The 18,132-nt window shown below is 42.3% G+C and overlaps 3 protein-coding genes across 5 annotated transcripts in view; 2 read left to right on the top strand and 1 right to left on the bottom strand.

Annotated features, from left to right (window-relative positions):
• Positions 1-763, bottom strand: part of dtd2 (D-aminoacyl-tRNA deacylase 2) — a gene marked incomplete in the record, with an annotated part of 2,728 nt that extends 1,965 nt beyond the window's left edge. The window contains 3 exon segments of the mRNA XM_048228538.1: positions 1-296; positions 406-475; positions 557-763. Of these exon segments, the coding sequence (XP_048084495.1) occupies positions 1-296; positions 406-475; positions 557-670 (480 nt within the window).
• On the top strand, positions 722-6,549 carry nubpl (nucleotide binding protein-like). The gene is made up of 11 exons (XM_048228537.1): positions 722-957; positions 1,261-1,405; positions 1,549-1,583; positions 1,678-1,768; positions 1,905-1,944; positions 2,042-2,132; positions 2,583-2,676; positions 4,147-4,232; positions 4,613-4,733; positions 5,520-5,602; positions 5,972-6,549. The coding sequence occupies exons 1-11, from the start codon at positions 823-825 to the stop codon at positions 6,032-6,034; spliced, it is 984 nt and encodes a 327-aa protein (XP_048084494.1). The 5' UTR covers positions 722-822; the 3' UTR covers positions 6,035-6,549.
• A 7,856-nt stretch (positions 6,550-14,405) lies between these two features.
• arhgap5 (Rho GTPase activating protein 5) overlaps positions 14,406-18,132 on the top strand; it is a 38,835-nt gene continuing 35,108 nt past the window's right edge. The window contains exon 1 of one of the 3 annotated variants that reach the window (XR_007191818.1): positions 14,406-14,689. The gene's annotated coding sequence lies outside the window, so the exon portion shown is untranslated. Of the gene's footprint in view, positions 14,690-15,047; positions 15,275-18,132 lie in introns of those variants that run through there. The other 2 variants (XM_048227463.1, XM_048227464.1) reach the window with 2 other exon arrangements.

Here is an 18,132-nt window from a genome sequence, read left to right as displayed (position 1 = left end):
ATTTGTGTCCAGTTTAAGTACTTGTCTGTTTCCATAGGTTCCATGTCTAACCATAACTCCAGCCTCACAACATTTACTGGAGGCAGCAATCTCCTTCTCACACTGGGAGACAAACTGAGCATACAGCTGCTGTCCCTCTTCTTTCCCAATGTTGCCATGGTACTGCATTACCTTGCCTTTGACTTTACCTCCCAGAGTGGCCTGAGGAATGATTAGGACACTACCTGGCAGGTCCAGCACCGACACATACTTCCCTGAGTCTGTTTCACACAGCTTGATGTTAAGGAGGGAGGTCACTATGGAGGAAAGGACAACAGTCACAGGTTGTTGTAGCCAAGGCTATAGCCTATCACATATAGGCCTAAGTTAATTAGTAGTTATCTCCTAATGCCATGCATAGCCTACCCATTTTTGGAATTATATCTTCAGTAGCTCCTTTGAAGAAACAGATATAAATAACCATTCCGCGGTCAATCTGGAAGACAATGCAAAGGCAAATAAATCAATAATTCATTTACTCAATGAAGTCATATTGTTATATGCTCGTCCAACCTACCTCTACCCACTCTGCCTCCGACTGCTCATCGGGAGGTTTGACTTGAAGCCTGGCATGAAGGCATTGTTGTAGAGTAGTTCTAGATTGCAAAGAAGCTGTTTTGTCTGTCATCATGATGGGTAAAAGGCACTTATTTTCTCACATGTAAAAATCACTGTTACCGCCGCACTGCTTCCGCATAAAGCGTGTATTGTGGTAGACGTCATCAAAAATGGACTAGCCTTCCAAACGTCATTCTGTTGCAAAAATAGCCGAGGCTCAAAAACATGGCACACTTTAAATGTTGTAAATTTATGCATATATTGAAATATATTCCTCAGAGTATCGATTCGCGTGTTGCATGTACGTTAGGACGTGTCCAGCTTCCACAAGTTTACTGTAAACATTTGATACGTTTCAAGGTAAGATGCTGTCATCTCGTTCTAACTAGCTAGCTAGGTAGTTAGTGTTAGCCTTCCTTCCTTTCATGGGCTGTCAAAACAAACAAACACCGTGGTGGTAACTTTCACTACTACCACTGGCTTAATCATATCGAATTGCGGTTATGGATCTACAGTGTTACTAAACGGTAGTGCATAGGAAAGCATGTCATATCATGTCAGCACTGTTATTAAGCTTAGTGGACGGTGATTTTTTACATTTATTCACATGAATAGTGACTTTATACACCTGTTTATGTACGTTGGTGATGTTTGGGATCGTAGACATCAGGTGCAAATGACAGGTTGCAGGAGAAACAGAGGCAGCACATGGCGAGGGGGCTGCCCAAACAGAAACCCATTGCAGGGGTGAAGAGGGTCATCGTGGTTGCATCAGGAAAGGGAGGCGTGGGGAAGTCTACTACAGCTGGTAAATCATCTCCTATAATTGCACACATTTAGATGTATTGGTCCAATTTCCACCCCCCATTTTCTCATGTGTTAAGCACACGATATGATCAGACTAAGCCCCTAGGCCCTGTTCTTTTACATTTTGTTTTGTGTACTTTTCAGTGAATCTGGCACTTGGACTCATAGCCAATGATCCGGTAACAAACAATCTATTGTTAACCCTGTAATATTAAGTGTATTTTCAATCTTCTAATGTACCAAGAGCTGTTTGACTTGTCTTGTCAATTCCAGAATGTATCTGTGGGTCTTTTGGATGCAGATGTGTATGGTCCTTCAGTTCCTAAACTGATGAATTTGAAGGGGAATCCAGAACTGACAGACAGTAGGTTTCTCTCTCTTTTATATATACCGGTAGCCATTTTCTGTTATATCGACAGAGATGGGTTGCCAATTGATAGCTACCAATGGAATTTGTATATAGACTATTGCAATATTATTTTCCCCTTTTATGTTTTCAGATAATCTTATGAGACCTCTTGTAAATTTTGGAGTTCCTTGGTAAGTTTGTAAGACGTAAGACCAGTTGATGGATAAGGCCTCCTTTACCGTGTTTTGGGTCCTCCTGACATCCTGCCATGTCTCTGTCCTACCTCAGCATGTCAATGGGCTTTCTTGTGGAGGACGTGGCGCCCATTGTGTGGAGAGGCCTAATGGTTATGTCAGCCATTGAGAAATTACTCAGACAGGTGAGCGATGGTGAAGAATGTGATCAGTCATGTAGTCTATCATAATCTGCCACAGCCACAAAGCGTTTTACGGCAGCGGTAGCCTTGGCATTTTATCCTCAGAGCACTAGAGGAAAAGACAGGTAGGCACTCTATGGTGATGAATAGGACTGTTGTCAAAACCCAGGATCGGTGTCTTCCTTATCTGTAAAATGCCTGAATTAAATTAAATTGGTGGCATCTGTCAATTTAACAGCATCTAATCCTGGTACCTATGGGCTCATCATGAAGCAATATAAAATGCAAATTCCCCAAAATTTATTACAGTTTTGATCATTTTCAGTTCACTATACAATGGTTTTGTCTCCTATTAAACCAACAGTACTCGTTGACCTTGGGAAATGGAGATCTATGTGAAAAATGGCAGGATTTCTCCTTTAAAGCCTCTCCTGTGTGTTTGTATCTGAATAGGTTGACTGGGGACGTCTGGATTACTTGGTGGTTGACATGCCTCCTGGAACTGGAGATGTCCAGCTTTCCATAACACAGAACATCCCCATTGCAGGTGAGTATCAGTCTAATCCAATGGGGCGGTGGTAGTGTAGTGGTTAAGGAGCTGGGCTAGTGTGCAGTAGCCTGAAAGTTGTTGGTTCAATTCCCGGCTTCCACCGTTGTGCCCTTGAGCAAGGCACTTAACCCCAAGTTGCTCTGGGGACAATGTGATCCCTTGTAATATAGCTGACCTATGTAAGTCACTTTGGTCAAGAAGTGTCTGCTAAATGTAATGTAATGGACATAATAATCCTTCCTTTATATTTGAACTTTACAACGAGGCTGTTTAGTTTTTGGAGCGTTGTAAAACCACCTGCAATGACATGTTATGGCCAGGAGGTGTCAGTGTGCAAATGTTTGTGCCAGAGCCGTCTGGTTTGTGCATGTGTAGACTGAGAGAAGTGGCCATTCTCCATGCACTTCAGATGACGTGCAAAAATGTGGGTCCACTGGCCAGATGCCAGTCATTGGCAGTTATTTTGCTTGGTTGGGAAGCCTGTGAAAATGCTGTGTAAGCAGATTGTTTTTGTGGCGCTAGAAAGTGTCCCATTTTCAACCTCTTGATAAGATCTCAGCAAATGGACTGTGGACCCATTTTACTCCAGCGTTGTCACAATGGCCAGGTAATGATGTGCGGAGAGAATGCTCCTGTCCTGTCCTGTCCTGTCCTGTCCTGAGCTGAGATGATGCTGGCGTAGGCCTTCAAGATTTAGAATGCACATCCGCGCCATTAACTGGGATTTCCAAACACTACAGTAACAGAACCTTCCCACCCAGGTCATTTGAAAAGCTATTCCCACACAAAACAAATATACCCATTTAGACCCACATTAACCATGTCCTTGCAGTATAATTCACTACAAGGTATATATAGCCAGCAGTAGGATGCTTCACATTTAGAACAGGAGAAAGCCTTTAGCTTTATCAGTCTGTTTACTCAGTGTGACTTGTGTGGCTGTGATTAATATGTTGTAGTATCTCCATAAAAATGGAGAGAATCATTTTTATGTCATTGAAGACTTGCTTTCTTACATTAAATGCTGTTATTTGTAATTTTGCCAAATTTGATGTTAAGCAAAAAACACACCTTAGTGAAACACTCCTTAACTAAGATGACCTAGGTGCTCATTTTTAGTAAGCCTTGTAATCAAATTGTTTCGGCAGTCAGTTATGTAAGACACAATGAAGTCTCTGGCTTACAATGCTTACCTTTCTTCAAATCCTCTTTAGTCTTAATCCAACCAAACAGTGTTGCCCTAGCCTTCTAATGAACTCTAATGATTAGGTAGTCTACTCTAACATGATGTCTTTCATCACAAGTCTTAATAAAGACGTCATCATTGACACTATTTTTTAAACTATTAGTACATTAAGCAATGTGATAGAATGGTCCAGCATTAAGAATTAATCAAGACTGAATGTGGTAATCACGGTCATTAAGCTGTTCTGTCTTCTGACCTTGAGTAACCTTTGGCCTCCGCAGGAGCGGTGATCGTGTCCACACCGCAAGACATCGCCCTGCTGGACGCCCGCAGGGGAGCCGAGATGTTCCGCAAGGTCAACGTACCGGTGAGCGAACCCCCTCTGAAATCACATTTCTTTTGCACTTCTCAGACAGCCAACGGAGGTTGCAGTGGAACACAGAACAGGAGGAAGAGAAGACACTCTCTGCTCTCAGCTTTGAGTATTCATGTCATTTAATAAACGTAATGACATCTTGCCAAAAGCACTCTGCTGAGCGAGTGTTCATTTAAAGCAGAGAACTGATGTTGTATCCTTAATAGGTTTCATCTCACTATGCAGAGTATATCCTTTTACTAATCCAAGCATATTGTAGATCTTAACTTCCTCTTTCAGCAGCCTGTAAGTGACATGGAAGCCAATGCCTTGTGATGTGACATTCTGGGTTTGCATTTAATCTTTCCCTTGCGTTTGATTTCGTGTCATAGGTCTTGGGCTTGGTGCAGAACATGAGTGTCTTCCAGTGCCCCAAATGCAACCACCAGACCCACATCTTTGGAGCAGATGGGGCAAGGGAGCTGGCCCACACTCTCGGAGTAGAAGTCCTTGGTGAGACCTCTCCGCTCTGCCGCCATTAATCAGTGGCTCACTCCGAATGCGTCCGTGCATAGTGCTTTACATTACTGCCGCCCTGCCCCGTCCCCGTCCCACACATTGCTAATGACTTTCTATATTTATCAGGTTTTCAGATACACCAGGTGTATGGATCTCTCCTCTGCACCTCTGCTCTCTCTGAATGATAATGAGTTTCTGGAGGGTCTATTTTTTTCACCTGAGGACTTGCAAACTGAAATAGCAATGCATTGCACTGCGCTGCTTGACATCCATTTTTCAGTCATGCCTTCATAACTTATTTAAGGCCTAAAACGGAACATGTGCATGTATTACAGCTCTTTACCAAAACAGATTTCTTGCCCCTGTCTAGACCTTTTACAAGAAATGGTTATTGTGAATACTTCAGACCCCATAGGCTGGACAGCAGACATTTTAGTTAAAATGATGAGGTTCACTCAAGTAATGGCAGAATGATATCCATATTAGGACTAGGACTATATAGGACCAACCAAAAGAAAAATAGTTTTTATATAGCTTTTACTGATCTATAACATTATCAAAAATGTATTAAAATGTGAACGTTCAATGTTTAGCATATAATATTGTAATATATGAATTGTTATAAAAGTGATATAAAATGATATAAAGTGACAGTGAAAAGCTCAGAGCACAGCGCCTGCACATCTGATCTGTGAATAATTGAATCAAAAGCTCCTCCAGTGCCTTCAGGGATGCTGATGACTGATCTAATATCTGCCTTACCTGTTCCTACCATCCCAGGGGACATCCCGCTACACCTGAACATCAGAGAGACGTCTGACAGAGGCCAGCCAGTGGTGGTGTCGTCCCCAGACAGTCCCGAGGTATGCAGTGTTCACCGGTCATCACGGTTCTCTTTAATCACACTCCCATACCACACACACACACACACACACACACACACAGGCTCACCAATCCCCAGCATCTCTCTGATCAGCTCTGTTACAGTCTCTTACGTGTCAGTCAGCATCACATTTCAATGGAAATGAGGCAGCTTCAGCCCACTGCTACGTTTCAAACAGCATTTACTTGCATGTCACTAGCCTCACTCACTGTCCCCGTTACATTCTTTTAAATCTGTATCAAAGATGAACTCTGTACATTGAGTTGTACAAAATGTGTTTGATGGATCTACCATCTTTACCATTGTTTATATTATTTGGATCTACCCTCTTCTCCTTTTGTCTTTCCAGGCTGAATCTTACAAAAAAGTAGCAGCCGCAGTTGTACGGCGACTGGAGGACTCTTCCAGCTGACAGACAGCCGTGCTATGACCAGTATTCTGGTCATCACCACACAAGAGGTCTTACACATCAGTGGACACCACTCTTATGCAGAACATCCTCCTGTTGTCTGATGTCTACAATAGCCAGAACTCTCCACTAGTACAATCTTAAAAAGCTTATAGTAAGCTGAAAATACACTACTTTGACTTAAAGTCGTCTAGTATTCATTGACATGATCAACATTATCCCTAGCCTCACAGTGTCCAGGTCATATTTTGGGTGGTACTGAGGAGACAGGGAAGCAGAAACCACAGTCATGTGGGTTTCCCGTAGTGCTTCGGGGCCCTGGCCATATCTGTCGGTCTGTTTGGTGGAATGCACACAAGTCTGTGGATTTATGTGCCTGTGCTGTTGAATGCGGGAAAACCAATACGCACAATGATTTCTCCTGTGTGTTGCAAAAAAAAATGTTGCACACTGGGAAGCCTGTACAGGCAAAAAGTTGCTGAGTGATTGTGAAATTAAAAAGAAAAATGACGCAGAAATATTCTCTGCTGTGTTCATCATTTCATTTACTGTAATGTCTGCTGTTTCCGCTATACTGGCTGCTTCTCTTTTCAATTAATTATCTGAACTGTCCAATCTGTTATCCATAGCATCTACTTAATCCTGTTATTTGTATGTTATCAGTTGACATTCCAAAGAATGTATTCAGTATTGTAGGGTAACAACACATTTTCTCCATCTAATCTGACAGCTTTGGCCATTCTGTACTACTGGCCTTCTCGAGAAGTCTTGACGTAGTTTTACAAGACTTTAATCCACCACCAATTCCAAACAGTTGACATCATCACTATTCAGCCACTGCAGTTCACTCTGTGTGCGCACGTAGTCCCTTCTCAGCATCACTTCCTTGTTCCTTTTTTGCATTACCTGCATCAGTTCCACACCATCAGACACGGTAGATAGACACACTGAGGTGTTTGCATTTTATCATGTGTAATGACCTTGAGAGTTGATGAGGTGTTAGCAGTGCTTTAAGAGTGAGTTATGGCAGTGTTTTAATGAGGCATGCCCTAAAGCTTATTATTGGAGAGTTTTTGCCTGTTGAAAAAGGCAGGGGCTAGTGCCAGCAGTTTTACTGAGAGTAGGCCTATTTGAAGCTAGTGGCCAGTAACTGTTTTTACACGTCACGGCCACCAGGCGGCCCTCTATTGGCAGCCAGACATACTGACTGCCCCGCGGGCTGATATTTATTTTCCCGGGCGGGATAAGGTTCAAGTGACAAACGGCTCCACATCCTGCATATTTTCATGGTTCCCTTAAGTCAGCTGAAGCAGCCATAATTTTTCTTACCGCAAAACCCCCACATTTGCTGGACAGTCATGTTTACACAAAGAGAGGTGTATGTGTGTGTGTGTGCATTTGAGGAGGGTAACTTGTTCTCCTCTACCCCTGGCTGCAGATTCTGAGACCATATTGGTCCCATTGGAGCATGAACTTTGCAGCTATTATGCAATTCATTGTATTACTGAAAGTCCCCCTCACAGTTTTGGCAAATGCAATAAAAGAGATTAAGACGCTGTGTAAATCTTTTATAAAAACTTATTTTGCGTATTGTGCCTGATCCAGAGGTGGCGAGTGATGTGTTTATTTCGATGGCCAGCCCTGGCGCTGCTGTGTGCTCTTTGGAGCAGGCCCACCTTTTGCATTTTCTGTTCTTCTGGCCCGACTGATATGTCATGATGAGTAATGATCAGAACGACTTTTGGTGCACCCAGTTGGAGACATGAAACTCTCACAGACTTGGCTGTGCTATTGTCTCTTTCTCACTCTCAGTTGCCCAGTCTCTCCTTTTTCATCTCACATTGTTTTCTCAGCCACTACTCCACAATTTTCCCCTCTTTTTCTCACCTTTTCTTTCTTCTGCTCTTTCCAACTCCTCCCTGTCGTCTCACCTATTCCCTTGTGACAGAGCAGCCTTGGCACCGAGTTGTGCTATCACCAATGTCACCAAATGAGAGATAATAACGTAAGATTCAATGAGATGCAGCATAGAAAGCTGTTTTGCTGTAAGCAATGCATCTCCGCCAAGCCATTACAGCAACGCCGAGGCCACAGTCAAGGTGCAGGAAAGCCCAAAGGGGAGCCAGACAGATGACTCGGCTTGGATAATTACCGCTCAGCCATGTGCTCAGTGACCAAGACAGCCAAAAGTTTCTGTGGGGGGAAAAAACAAAGCAAGTGTGTGTGTGTGTGTGAGAGAGAGAGAGAAAGAGAGATAGCAAGAGATAAAGGGTGTGTGTATGTGTCGGATTACCACTCCTGAGTGCCTCTGTCTTGTATGCAGTCATAACAGGGGTGTTTCGGCGAGATGACTAGTTCTTTTCTGGGAAGGTTTGGGACATTCCCACTGCAATAGCATTAAGATAAAAAAAGTGCTCAGGTGTTTGGGTGGGGACTTATCGGTAACTCAGAAGTGACGTCAAGGCTGCAGTTCTTTCATGTTCCAAAAGCAACCCATGCTGCCGGGGATAGACATGGAGAGACCTCCACTTCCTCAAGCTGTGAAAGATCAATAATTAAATCAAGCGAAGATAGTGCCTGGAGAGGGAAAGAGTGAGAGAGAAAGAGGGGTGTCTACTTTCAATGTCACCTGAGCTTCCAAAAAAATACATTCACACACAGAGGTAATTCCACATTTCTTTCATAAGTAATGGAACATTTGGGCATTTTTTACACAACTCTGCCTTGGATTAAAAAATTCTCTCTCTTTCCACCAGTAGTATGTTTTTAAATATTTTAAAGCTACATCTTCTCCAGTAAGGCTTCAGTCCTCATATTAGAGAGACTTTCACTCTGGTAACTTATCCAAAGTGGTGATCTTCACATATATAATACAGCAGAATAGCATTTATTATTGATCAAATTATGCTAAGTGAAGCCTCTTATCTGGAGTCTTGAGTCAAAGAACTTGTAGTTATGCTGTCTGCGTGTTTTAAAATACATATGAAAGGGCAGTGAATAACTGAATTGGCTTTCCATGCATGTTTCAAATAAATGAATTAAAAAGTCTATACTTGTCATTTGGACTCAAGGATACACTTGAATTAGACTCTGTTTCATTCCAGTCATCCACTTTACTTCTGTCAGCCTGGCCCAAATGAAATATAACCCTCCATTGTTATAAAAGCCACATCCTGCATTCCAAAATTAGGGAGCGGGAGAGAGAGGGGGAAAAAAGAACAGACACACTTTCACTCTCTGAAAGTCAAGTGAGAAAAATCCTTCCACTTAAGTTCATGTCCTCCCCCCGTGAGGGTCTCAAAGAAACATCCACCTTTGAGTCTGTGAACCTCTCAAATGGGCTCTGGTGGAGCTGTCTTGTCTCCTGCACATGAGCAGCGCAGTAATGGTCCCAGACGGGAGAGAGGTTACAGAGTTCTCTGATGCCCGTCCTTACCCCATCCCCAAACATACCGCCCCTCACCCCAGACCCCCTTGACCCCCGCCACCCCGTTCCACCCGTCAGGGCCGGAGCATAGACTGGTTGCCATGCCAATGCAGCTGCGGTCCTGCACGGGGTAAATAGCAGCAGCTGGTTCCAATTGCGCTGCGTCACTGGGAGGGCATGTATGCAGTCCGCTATGCTCTGCTCCCTTTGCCTCCTCTCCTCTGCACTCAGCGAGGGGGTAGGGTGTGGGGTTGAAGGTGGGGAGGATGGGGGGGGGGGGCAAAGCTGTGAGTGAGACCCCCTCAGCTGCAGTCATTGCTCCTTCCTGTTCCATGTCTTTGAGTGTGTGTGTGTGTTTGTAGGGGGGCTCTGAAACCACCCAGCATTCTTCTCTAAGAGAGAGGGGATGGAAGCAGAGATGACAGTGCCAGCCACCTGAGACGTGCATTAGGTGTAATTTAAACACAAATGAATGGACCCTTTAGAAAAAAGCTAGCCTTCGGGTTCCGCGCGCCTGTCTATTATTTTTCAGAGATGATTAGGCTCATCTGTCTGTCTGCCGGCAGCGACGCCTGGCTCAAAAGGAACAGGACACCGGTGGGGCGCAAGAGGAACTTCCCGGCATATATGTTCACAGGGCCCAAGTCTGAAGTGTTTCTGGGGGAGATTTGGGAGCTGGGGAGAATGAATAATTCATGACGGTAAAGGAGAAGAGGAGCCAGGAGATTTGGAAAAGGGTATATTGCAGGAGTTGCAGACAGACAGAAAAGAGGGCAGACAGACAGGACAAAGTAAAGGTGGGACCTGCTGCTGTGCTTTTGATGTCAGCTACCGCTGTGCCCGCTGACGCTGTACGCGGGTGAGGCATCAATCTCACACGCACACACTCACACACCCAGACTAAAAAAATGCATACACACAGAAAAAATTGTATATTACCCAACACAGATGGATCCAAACACACTTCCTTCTGCTAACAATCTAGCCTGCAGGGTATCTGAGGAGTGACTGAGCTCTGAAGCTGAGTGGGTGTACACATGATAGTCGCCTCAGGGTTCAATTAAAAAATAAAGCTTGTGTTGCTATAGTGATCCATGGTCACTTAGTTGCCTTGAAACAATGGATGAGTATGCCACCTATACTCACCCTCTTCTGAATGCACAGGCTCTGAAAAAAATAAACACTACAATGATTACAACATATACTTTTCCATTCCTTATATGAGGCTCTGTGCTTGAGGACGTGGCTCTATATTGCATGACGCCCACTGAGAAAGTAGCTAATTGTTTCATTTGTCAGTGTTTGCTTACACTGCCTTGCCTGTCTCTACTTGTGCAGTCACACAAGTAATTGCAAGCAGTACTGAAGCTTTGCACTCTGAAAATATTTGCTTCTGCGTTTCACAAGGCTTCACATCACCATTTTCTCTCTATAGCCTCTCATTGCTTATTTAAGAGTGTGTTTCTTCTTCCAAGTATTCACGGCTGACTTCTGTGAAAGTACCTGCCTTAGGTTCATCAGAAGGCCCTACTCCTGGTGTGTCTGGCTGGGAGTCGTGCTGTTCTATTTTCACTAGGGAAGGCATAGGGTAAGTGGGCTGAACAGATAAAAGCAAAAGTGATAGTCTCGCTGCTGAAGCAGATAACGCGGGGTGCTTAAATGCTTTTCCGCCCCCTCGACGGAACAGTTATTTGCATAGGAGCCCCAGGTCCTGCAATAGAAAAGAGCTGGTAGAACAAGTGCTGGCAAGCCTGGTGGGAAGCACACTGAGCACCGTTTACAAATCTGAAAATGTGTTAGTTCTCTGCCTTCCCCCAAAACTGCTGCGAGTGTCCACTTGACATCGAACATCTCAAGGTTACATTTTCCAGTGTCAGCGGCAATGGATATAATCTGCCCCATCTTAATTGAGACACCCTGAGCTCACCAGTGGAATAGCGAGTAATTGTGCTTTGAATCAGATAAACAGACTGTTCACTTTACTGCATAGCTGCCATGGGTAAGTGAAGGTCAAGTGTAAATGCAGTGATCTGTTTTTCATTGATTCTTTTTTGCCTCTCATGGATGATGAAAATGCAAATATGATGCCAGACGGGATAAGACACTGCAGAAAGAATGAGGTCAAAACACTGTAAGATATGAACTGATAAGAGGCAGCTTATTTTCATAAACACAGACGGCACCAACATTTTCAGATTTATTTTGTTAGCCAAAGGAATAGGAAAGCTACTTTGTGTCTTTCCTATCTGTACTTTGTGCCAAAATTCTGAATATTTTTTTTATGATGGTGATTTCGTAAAGGCTTTTCCAATGATACACCTGGAAAAAAAAGTGAAAAAAGACACAAGACTCCACTCTCTGACCAATAGATTTTTAGAGTTTTGCCGTAAAACTCTGATAAAACCATTTTTAAGATGCATAACCTATGTATGCTCCATTAGCACAATCAGTCACAATCACAATCAATCTATGTGAGAATACTATAAGCCCCCAGAACCTAGAATCAATTTTTATATAATAAGCTAATTCTAAATTTTCCAATACTGAGAATAAGTTATTTACCCTGTGGTATAATTGGTTGGCTATCATTCAAGTTGGATATAGTGAAGAGGCTGGGTTGTTAACTTGTAGGCTAGTTTAAAGATGGAGGTTGTTAGGAGAGGAAATATCTGGTGTGGTTTTTACATCTTCTCGAAAATTAACAATGTAGCATGTTTATTTTCAGACTTCACACTAAGGCCTCCAATGTGATGATGTGAAATGGCACCAGGCTCTTTCAACAATGTGCCTGAGATTTGAATTTGAATACTAGAATTAGGGGTTTTAAATGTTGAGGTTGATATGAGATGAAGATAATGAGATTGGAGTAAAATAAACCTAAAAAGCATTTACCAGATTACTTTGATTAAACGGTTTTATACACTACCAATTTAATAACCTTAAACAAAAAGTGCTGAGAATATGATGATGAAACCATAGAGCTAGACATCAGACAGTGTCTGTCTCTGGTGGTTTGCATCTGTCTATTACAACCCCCTGATAACCATAAAACTAAGAACAGCACAGGAATACAAGGAGTACCAGATTTGAAAGCCCAGTAAAAGCCTCATCCGTGTCCCCTGGCACTATTCTGAGTTAATTGCATCAGATGTGACAACAACAACACGGTTCATCTTAAAACTGCCCGACTTTTGGTCCATGAGGAAGTACACAGTGCCATACATGTGCTATCGTTTGAGCCCACAGCAGAGTTCTTGGGATCAAATTCCATCTCCTTGTTCTTGTTCATATTGGCAGAATGGCCACCAGCCAAGAGGGAACACAGGGATCTTGTCTCAAACTCCCACTGGCTGTTTGACAGTGGCGCAGAGACAGAAAATGCTCACTTTTTTTAACCACTGAGAATCATTTGTTGTGGAGTCGCTCTCCCAACAAACAAATCTTCACAAATGCTCTAACAACGAGTGAGTTGGGAAAATAGCTTTTTCAAAGGGCAAAGGCTGAAAACATGAACATTGAGGAAAATGTAAACTCCACTGCCTGTCTTCCTGCACTCCCCCACTAGTCTGTGCATTGGGAGTTGTGTTCTGCATTTGGCAAGAGACAGACTTGAGTCCACACCCAAACATCCTAGTAACAATGAAGAGCACTCTCACCTACAAACATTTGGAAATAGACACACCAAATATGTCAAACATGGCCGGGACTAATTTGTCTTTTATACTGCGTCTAAACACATCGCAGTTTGCACATTGCATATTATTCACAAACCCAAAAGATGAATATTCTTCCCCATTAAATGCGCTCCCAACTGAAGATCTAATCTACAGAGGGACAAATGAACAGTCTTGTTAAAGTACAGCATGCCCAAAGTTTGGTTGAAGCCTAATTAAGATAACTGTGAGCAAGTTTAACTGAATCCTCACCACATCCTCAGTAGGTGCTTCTTTCTAACAAATTAATGGACAGTGGATGGAAAGTAATGATCTCGGGTGTGGTTGTGCAATCATAGCAATGGTCTATATAGGCAGATTTAATGAAATGGTAATGTATCCTGTACCACAACATAGGGATCACTAATTGGGACTATCCATTCATTTGTAAAATTAGTAAAATAGCGTGATAGGCTATAGGTCAAAGACAAACCACAAAAGCATGGATCATCAGATCTCAATGCCAAACTGTAGAAGATGAAGACTTAAAGAGAGCTCTAAAAAAAACTCCATTCAATTCTAAATTGTAGCCTACTGCACCAATTACACACACACACACAGACACACACAGGCCTGCAGGTCTGACAAAAAGTCTCTTCACCCCTTTTAGCAAATAGACTACTGAGAGTGCGGTGCCCATTCATTGTGCCAGTGCAGGGACAGGGATTCTTTTCCTAGCCAATTATAGCGAAGGCTACCTGAAACACACCCAAGTCAAAGTAACACAAAAATATAGGGAAGGTTGAATAAAAAATAAAATAATTAAAAAATCCACTTTTACCGAAAGCACCTGAGGCCTCATAGACTATGACATCTGAAAAAACTCCAGAAACCATGTTTCTCTGACTGAGAATATAGCCTACTGATATTTCTTTTCAAATTTTCACATCAAAAGGCCCAGTGCTGCCAATTAGCCAGGCTATTTTTTTTTTTACAGAGGATATAATAAGCTAAGTGGCACTGCCATTGATTGATCGACAAATGTGCTGTTTTAAGTTTGGACAGACTTAGGCCTACCGGTTAGTTTGGCTATAATGATTAGGCCTAATATAAAAGTCAAAATGCGAAAGATTTTTTTGGTAATGATTCGGTATTCGTCATCGAGTGATAAGCACAAACAATTCAATTATTCGGCCTTCTGAGAGAGCGAGAAAAAAAATCTTCAAACGTGTTTTCCTCAACGATTCCTCTGCAGCCATGAACGCGCGACGCGCCCCCGTACTGAGCCGAATGGAAAAGTTACTGGGGGGAGAGTGTGAGTGAGAGCAGGATCCATCCTCGTCGCCATTACCGACTGGAATGAGAGGGGAGGGAGCGAGTCTCGGATTACATCCATACCACTAATATAGTTAAATTACAAGATAAAAACAGTTTTCAAAGGTTTCTTAGGAACTAATGTTTTCGTGGCCACAATATGTCAAGGATAATGTTTTAAAGCCGAATCCGTGGAAATAAAAGAAGACACTTGGAATGATATCTCTTTTCCGTAGTGTCGGGAGCTGGGAGCGACCATGTTAGGTAGGGGAATGTATTTGGAATGAACTGCTTTGACTTTTATATTGTCAGTGTAAGTGTTATAGTGGGTCTTTCTTTGACATGTTCTAGCAAAAGGAATCAAATCTCGCTGTTTTCCAGAAATACTCAGATGGATGCAGTATCACTAGCCTCTGAAAGTGTATTGTTCGACTGCTGCGTCCAGTGTGGCATAATGTTGGCTAGCATACTAGCTAGCTAACCAGGCACATATTATCTTTCTTTTCCCTGTAAGAAGGCTGGGCGCGCGGCGATATGCATGATTTCGTCAAACATTGACCAAGATCTGGAACGACCATAATTCAGCAGAGAATTGCATGAGAGTTGTTTTTTCGTTTCACGAAAGTGAAGGCTTGCCAGAAATCGACACTGTGTGTGGACTTGGTCAACTGGGTAACGCTAGCTAACACACGTTAGCTGAACATAATGCTTCGTTGGTATGGGGATCTAGTTCAGTGGGTAACACTAACTGGATGACTTGCTAGCAAGCTAGCAGATAAGGTGTTGTCAGTGTGTCACATCAGCTAAGATTACTAGCGATTTGTGACCTGATGAGATGACAGCAGATGGGTATGTAAAATTCGGGACTCGACCATTAGAATATCAGTTAACGTCACTAGAAGATGAATGCTGGCGTTTTCCTGTGCGACCAATCATTTCTACGAAATTGCGTTTTTTGTTAGAGATGGCACTGCATTGTTCTACTAACGTTACTTATAGAACAACACCTAACCTAAACGTCGGATGACCGCTGCATCGTAACGTTGTTACTAATATGTCAAACTGTAACCCAAAAGGATATGTCAGCCAGTCTCAGCCAAACCAGTCAGGTGCAGTTGAATCGCTGTAAATTCAAACATATTGTAGTGTAACTGGGTTTAGGTCGACCTTCTTATAATGCGTTGTTTAGGTAACTTGGTTGCTTTGTATGCTAACGTTACAATCAGTCAATGGTTACAACCCACTAATAAGTCACATTCTTAATTCTTGTCATTCTGCCTTCACCTCTGGAATTCCTTGTTCAGATGCTGGTGAGAAGCCAACGGCTTGCATGTTTGATCATGTTCACAAGTAGTCGCAGTGTCGTGACATTATTTATTTGTCTCCCTATATTGTTTATTTTCTCTCAGCGTAGATGACAGTTTATTTTTCCATGTCTACACTACCGCTCTTTTCCTTCCTTACTCGGGAGTAACAAAACCAGTTTGAAGTTTCTGCAGAGCAGAGCTAGCGATTACTTGCATGTTGGCCGAAACTACTGCCAACCATTAACGATCATATTTGTCATCATATCGTCATACCCATGCTTCGTCGTTTTTTGTTAGGTTATGGCTTTTCGCATTAGTAGACTAGTCCGTAGGCCATTTGGTTGGTTTATTGAGCATTACTTTTACAGTAGATGATACACTGATTCATTAAATAAAAATATAGACTGTGTCATGGTACTATGCTTTCTGGTGAATTGGTTATGCCAGCCACTCTTCACCCTTCTGATTTGGCCTTCTAGCTAGATTCAAAAGAGCTTAGTGTAAATGTAACACCCAGACTTTATGAAACACAAGACAACTTGGATTGTCATCCTATGCACTGCTTCTAGGACAAAATTTTAATTAGCATTCAGGTTTAGGCCTATACCTTTATCTCCTCCTTGGGGTCTTGTTGATTAAGGGCTGCTGTCGATCTGGGGTCACTACACCGCAAATGCAGCAACTCTCCAGAGAAGTAGTCTTTTTCAGTGTAAAAAATATTTGGTGGCTTGACCTTGTGTAATGATTTAACCTTCACTTGCCTGGCTTGAGCGGCAGAAAGAATCTCATCAATAAATGCTTGCTATGTAAAAAACTAACACAGACACTAAAAATGCTACACCATCACTATTGGGCCAGGGAAGGAGCCAGAAACCATGTTTTTTATGCGACAAGAAATCCTGCTTTGCCTTTGTTGCCCACCTTAATACAGTCACCTGTACGTTTCACATTGTGTGCTGTGTGTTGTTTGTGTTGTTACTGTGACATCACTGTACCGTCAGCACATAGGTGTACACTATATTTTGGATCTGGTAGATTGTGTTTGTGGCCAAGACCTTGTGTTCGGTCTAGTGCCTGTGTCACTAATAAAGCCTATCTTTTCTGAATTGTTTTCAAAAACGGTTATGGCTTCAAATAGCATGTTTAAATGAAAAACTGAGTTGACTGAATGGAGCAGACCTCTTAGATTAGATTGGATTACATTCAACTTTGTCATTGTGCAGAGTACAAGTACAGAGACAACGAAGGCCACTCCTTTCATAATTTTTTTTATGTAGTTGAAAATGCAGTTGCAGAGTTTTTATAGATTTATAGGCTATGTGCTGGGTTAAGAAAAAACAGAAGATCCAGAGTAAAATTAGACATTTTGGTTAGATGTTTTAGTATGCCTGGGCATCAGACAATGTAATTAGAGCACATGGTAGGTTGTGCAAATGTGTTCTTGTTTTTGTATTGACTTCAAACACATTTTCCAATTATTTCAGTTTGCTTGCTTAAATGCAACATATTTAAATGGGTAGGCCTAGCACATTGATACCCATTGAAAAATCTCATTTTGACTGATCCTGGCTGTATTTTGTATTAGATATCGCCGCAGTATTTAGGTCAGTAACGGTAGTCGTTTATTTAAGCGCCATGTGCCCTTATTGCCCCAGGGCCACCACCGTATTGCTTCACTTTTTGAAGCAGGACGAGGCAAGATGATGTATTTAAAAATTTAAAAGTCATTGGTGTCTGATGCAACCTGTCCTTGGAGAGAACTATCTATCAAAAGAAACAAATCACAGAACCAGTCAAAATCATTACAGATTCAGCAGAGGAAGCAAGGCATTGAACTGAATCCTGGTCCTGCTTAACAAGCAGAGTATTCTGCCAGAGTGCTGTTGTTTGACCTTTATGAAGATCTTCATCTAATGGAATATGTTGATACTTTGTGATATCTCAGTTTTGCATGGCTACATGCTGATATCACATACTGCCATTTACAAGAATAGGTCTTACTGGTCCATGTCTGTAGAGGATGTCATTGGCAGTGTCTGCTGCAGTTTCTTCAGTTTTGAAGATTTAACACCCGCTACCTCTTTGAGCAGGTATTTGGGTGGCTGATGCAGACTTAATGGATTGTCTTGGAAAAAAGGGCATCTGGCAAATGACTAACTGTTCTTGGTCCTTTCCCCCCTTCTGTCAGCCTATTGCAGAGCAAATGTATTTCTAGGTCACTGCTTCTCAAAGGCTGATGTTCCAAGGCATTTTACTCTGCAAAAATTGGATGTGGACTGTGTTTATACATTAAAATAATTTACATTAATGTTTCTGCTTCAAGCACTGCCCTGTCTATTATCATGTAACTTCAATAGAGTGTATTGCCTCTTCAAGATCTATCAAACTGCTGACAATCTC

This window comes from Alosa alosa, chromosome 19 (assembly GCF_017589495.1).
Source record: "Alosa alosa isolate M-15738 ecotype Scorff River chromosome 19, AALO_Geno_1.1, whole genome shotgun sequence".
Lineage (NCBI taxonomy): Eukaryota > Metazoa > Chordata > Actinopteri > Clupeiformes > Clupeidae > Alosa > Alosa alosa.
This window is presented reverse-complemented; position numbering and strand designations above follow the sequence as displayed.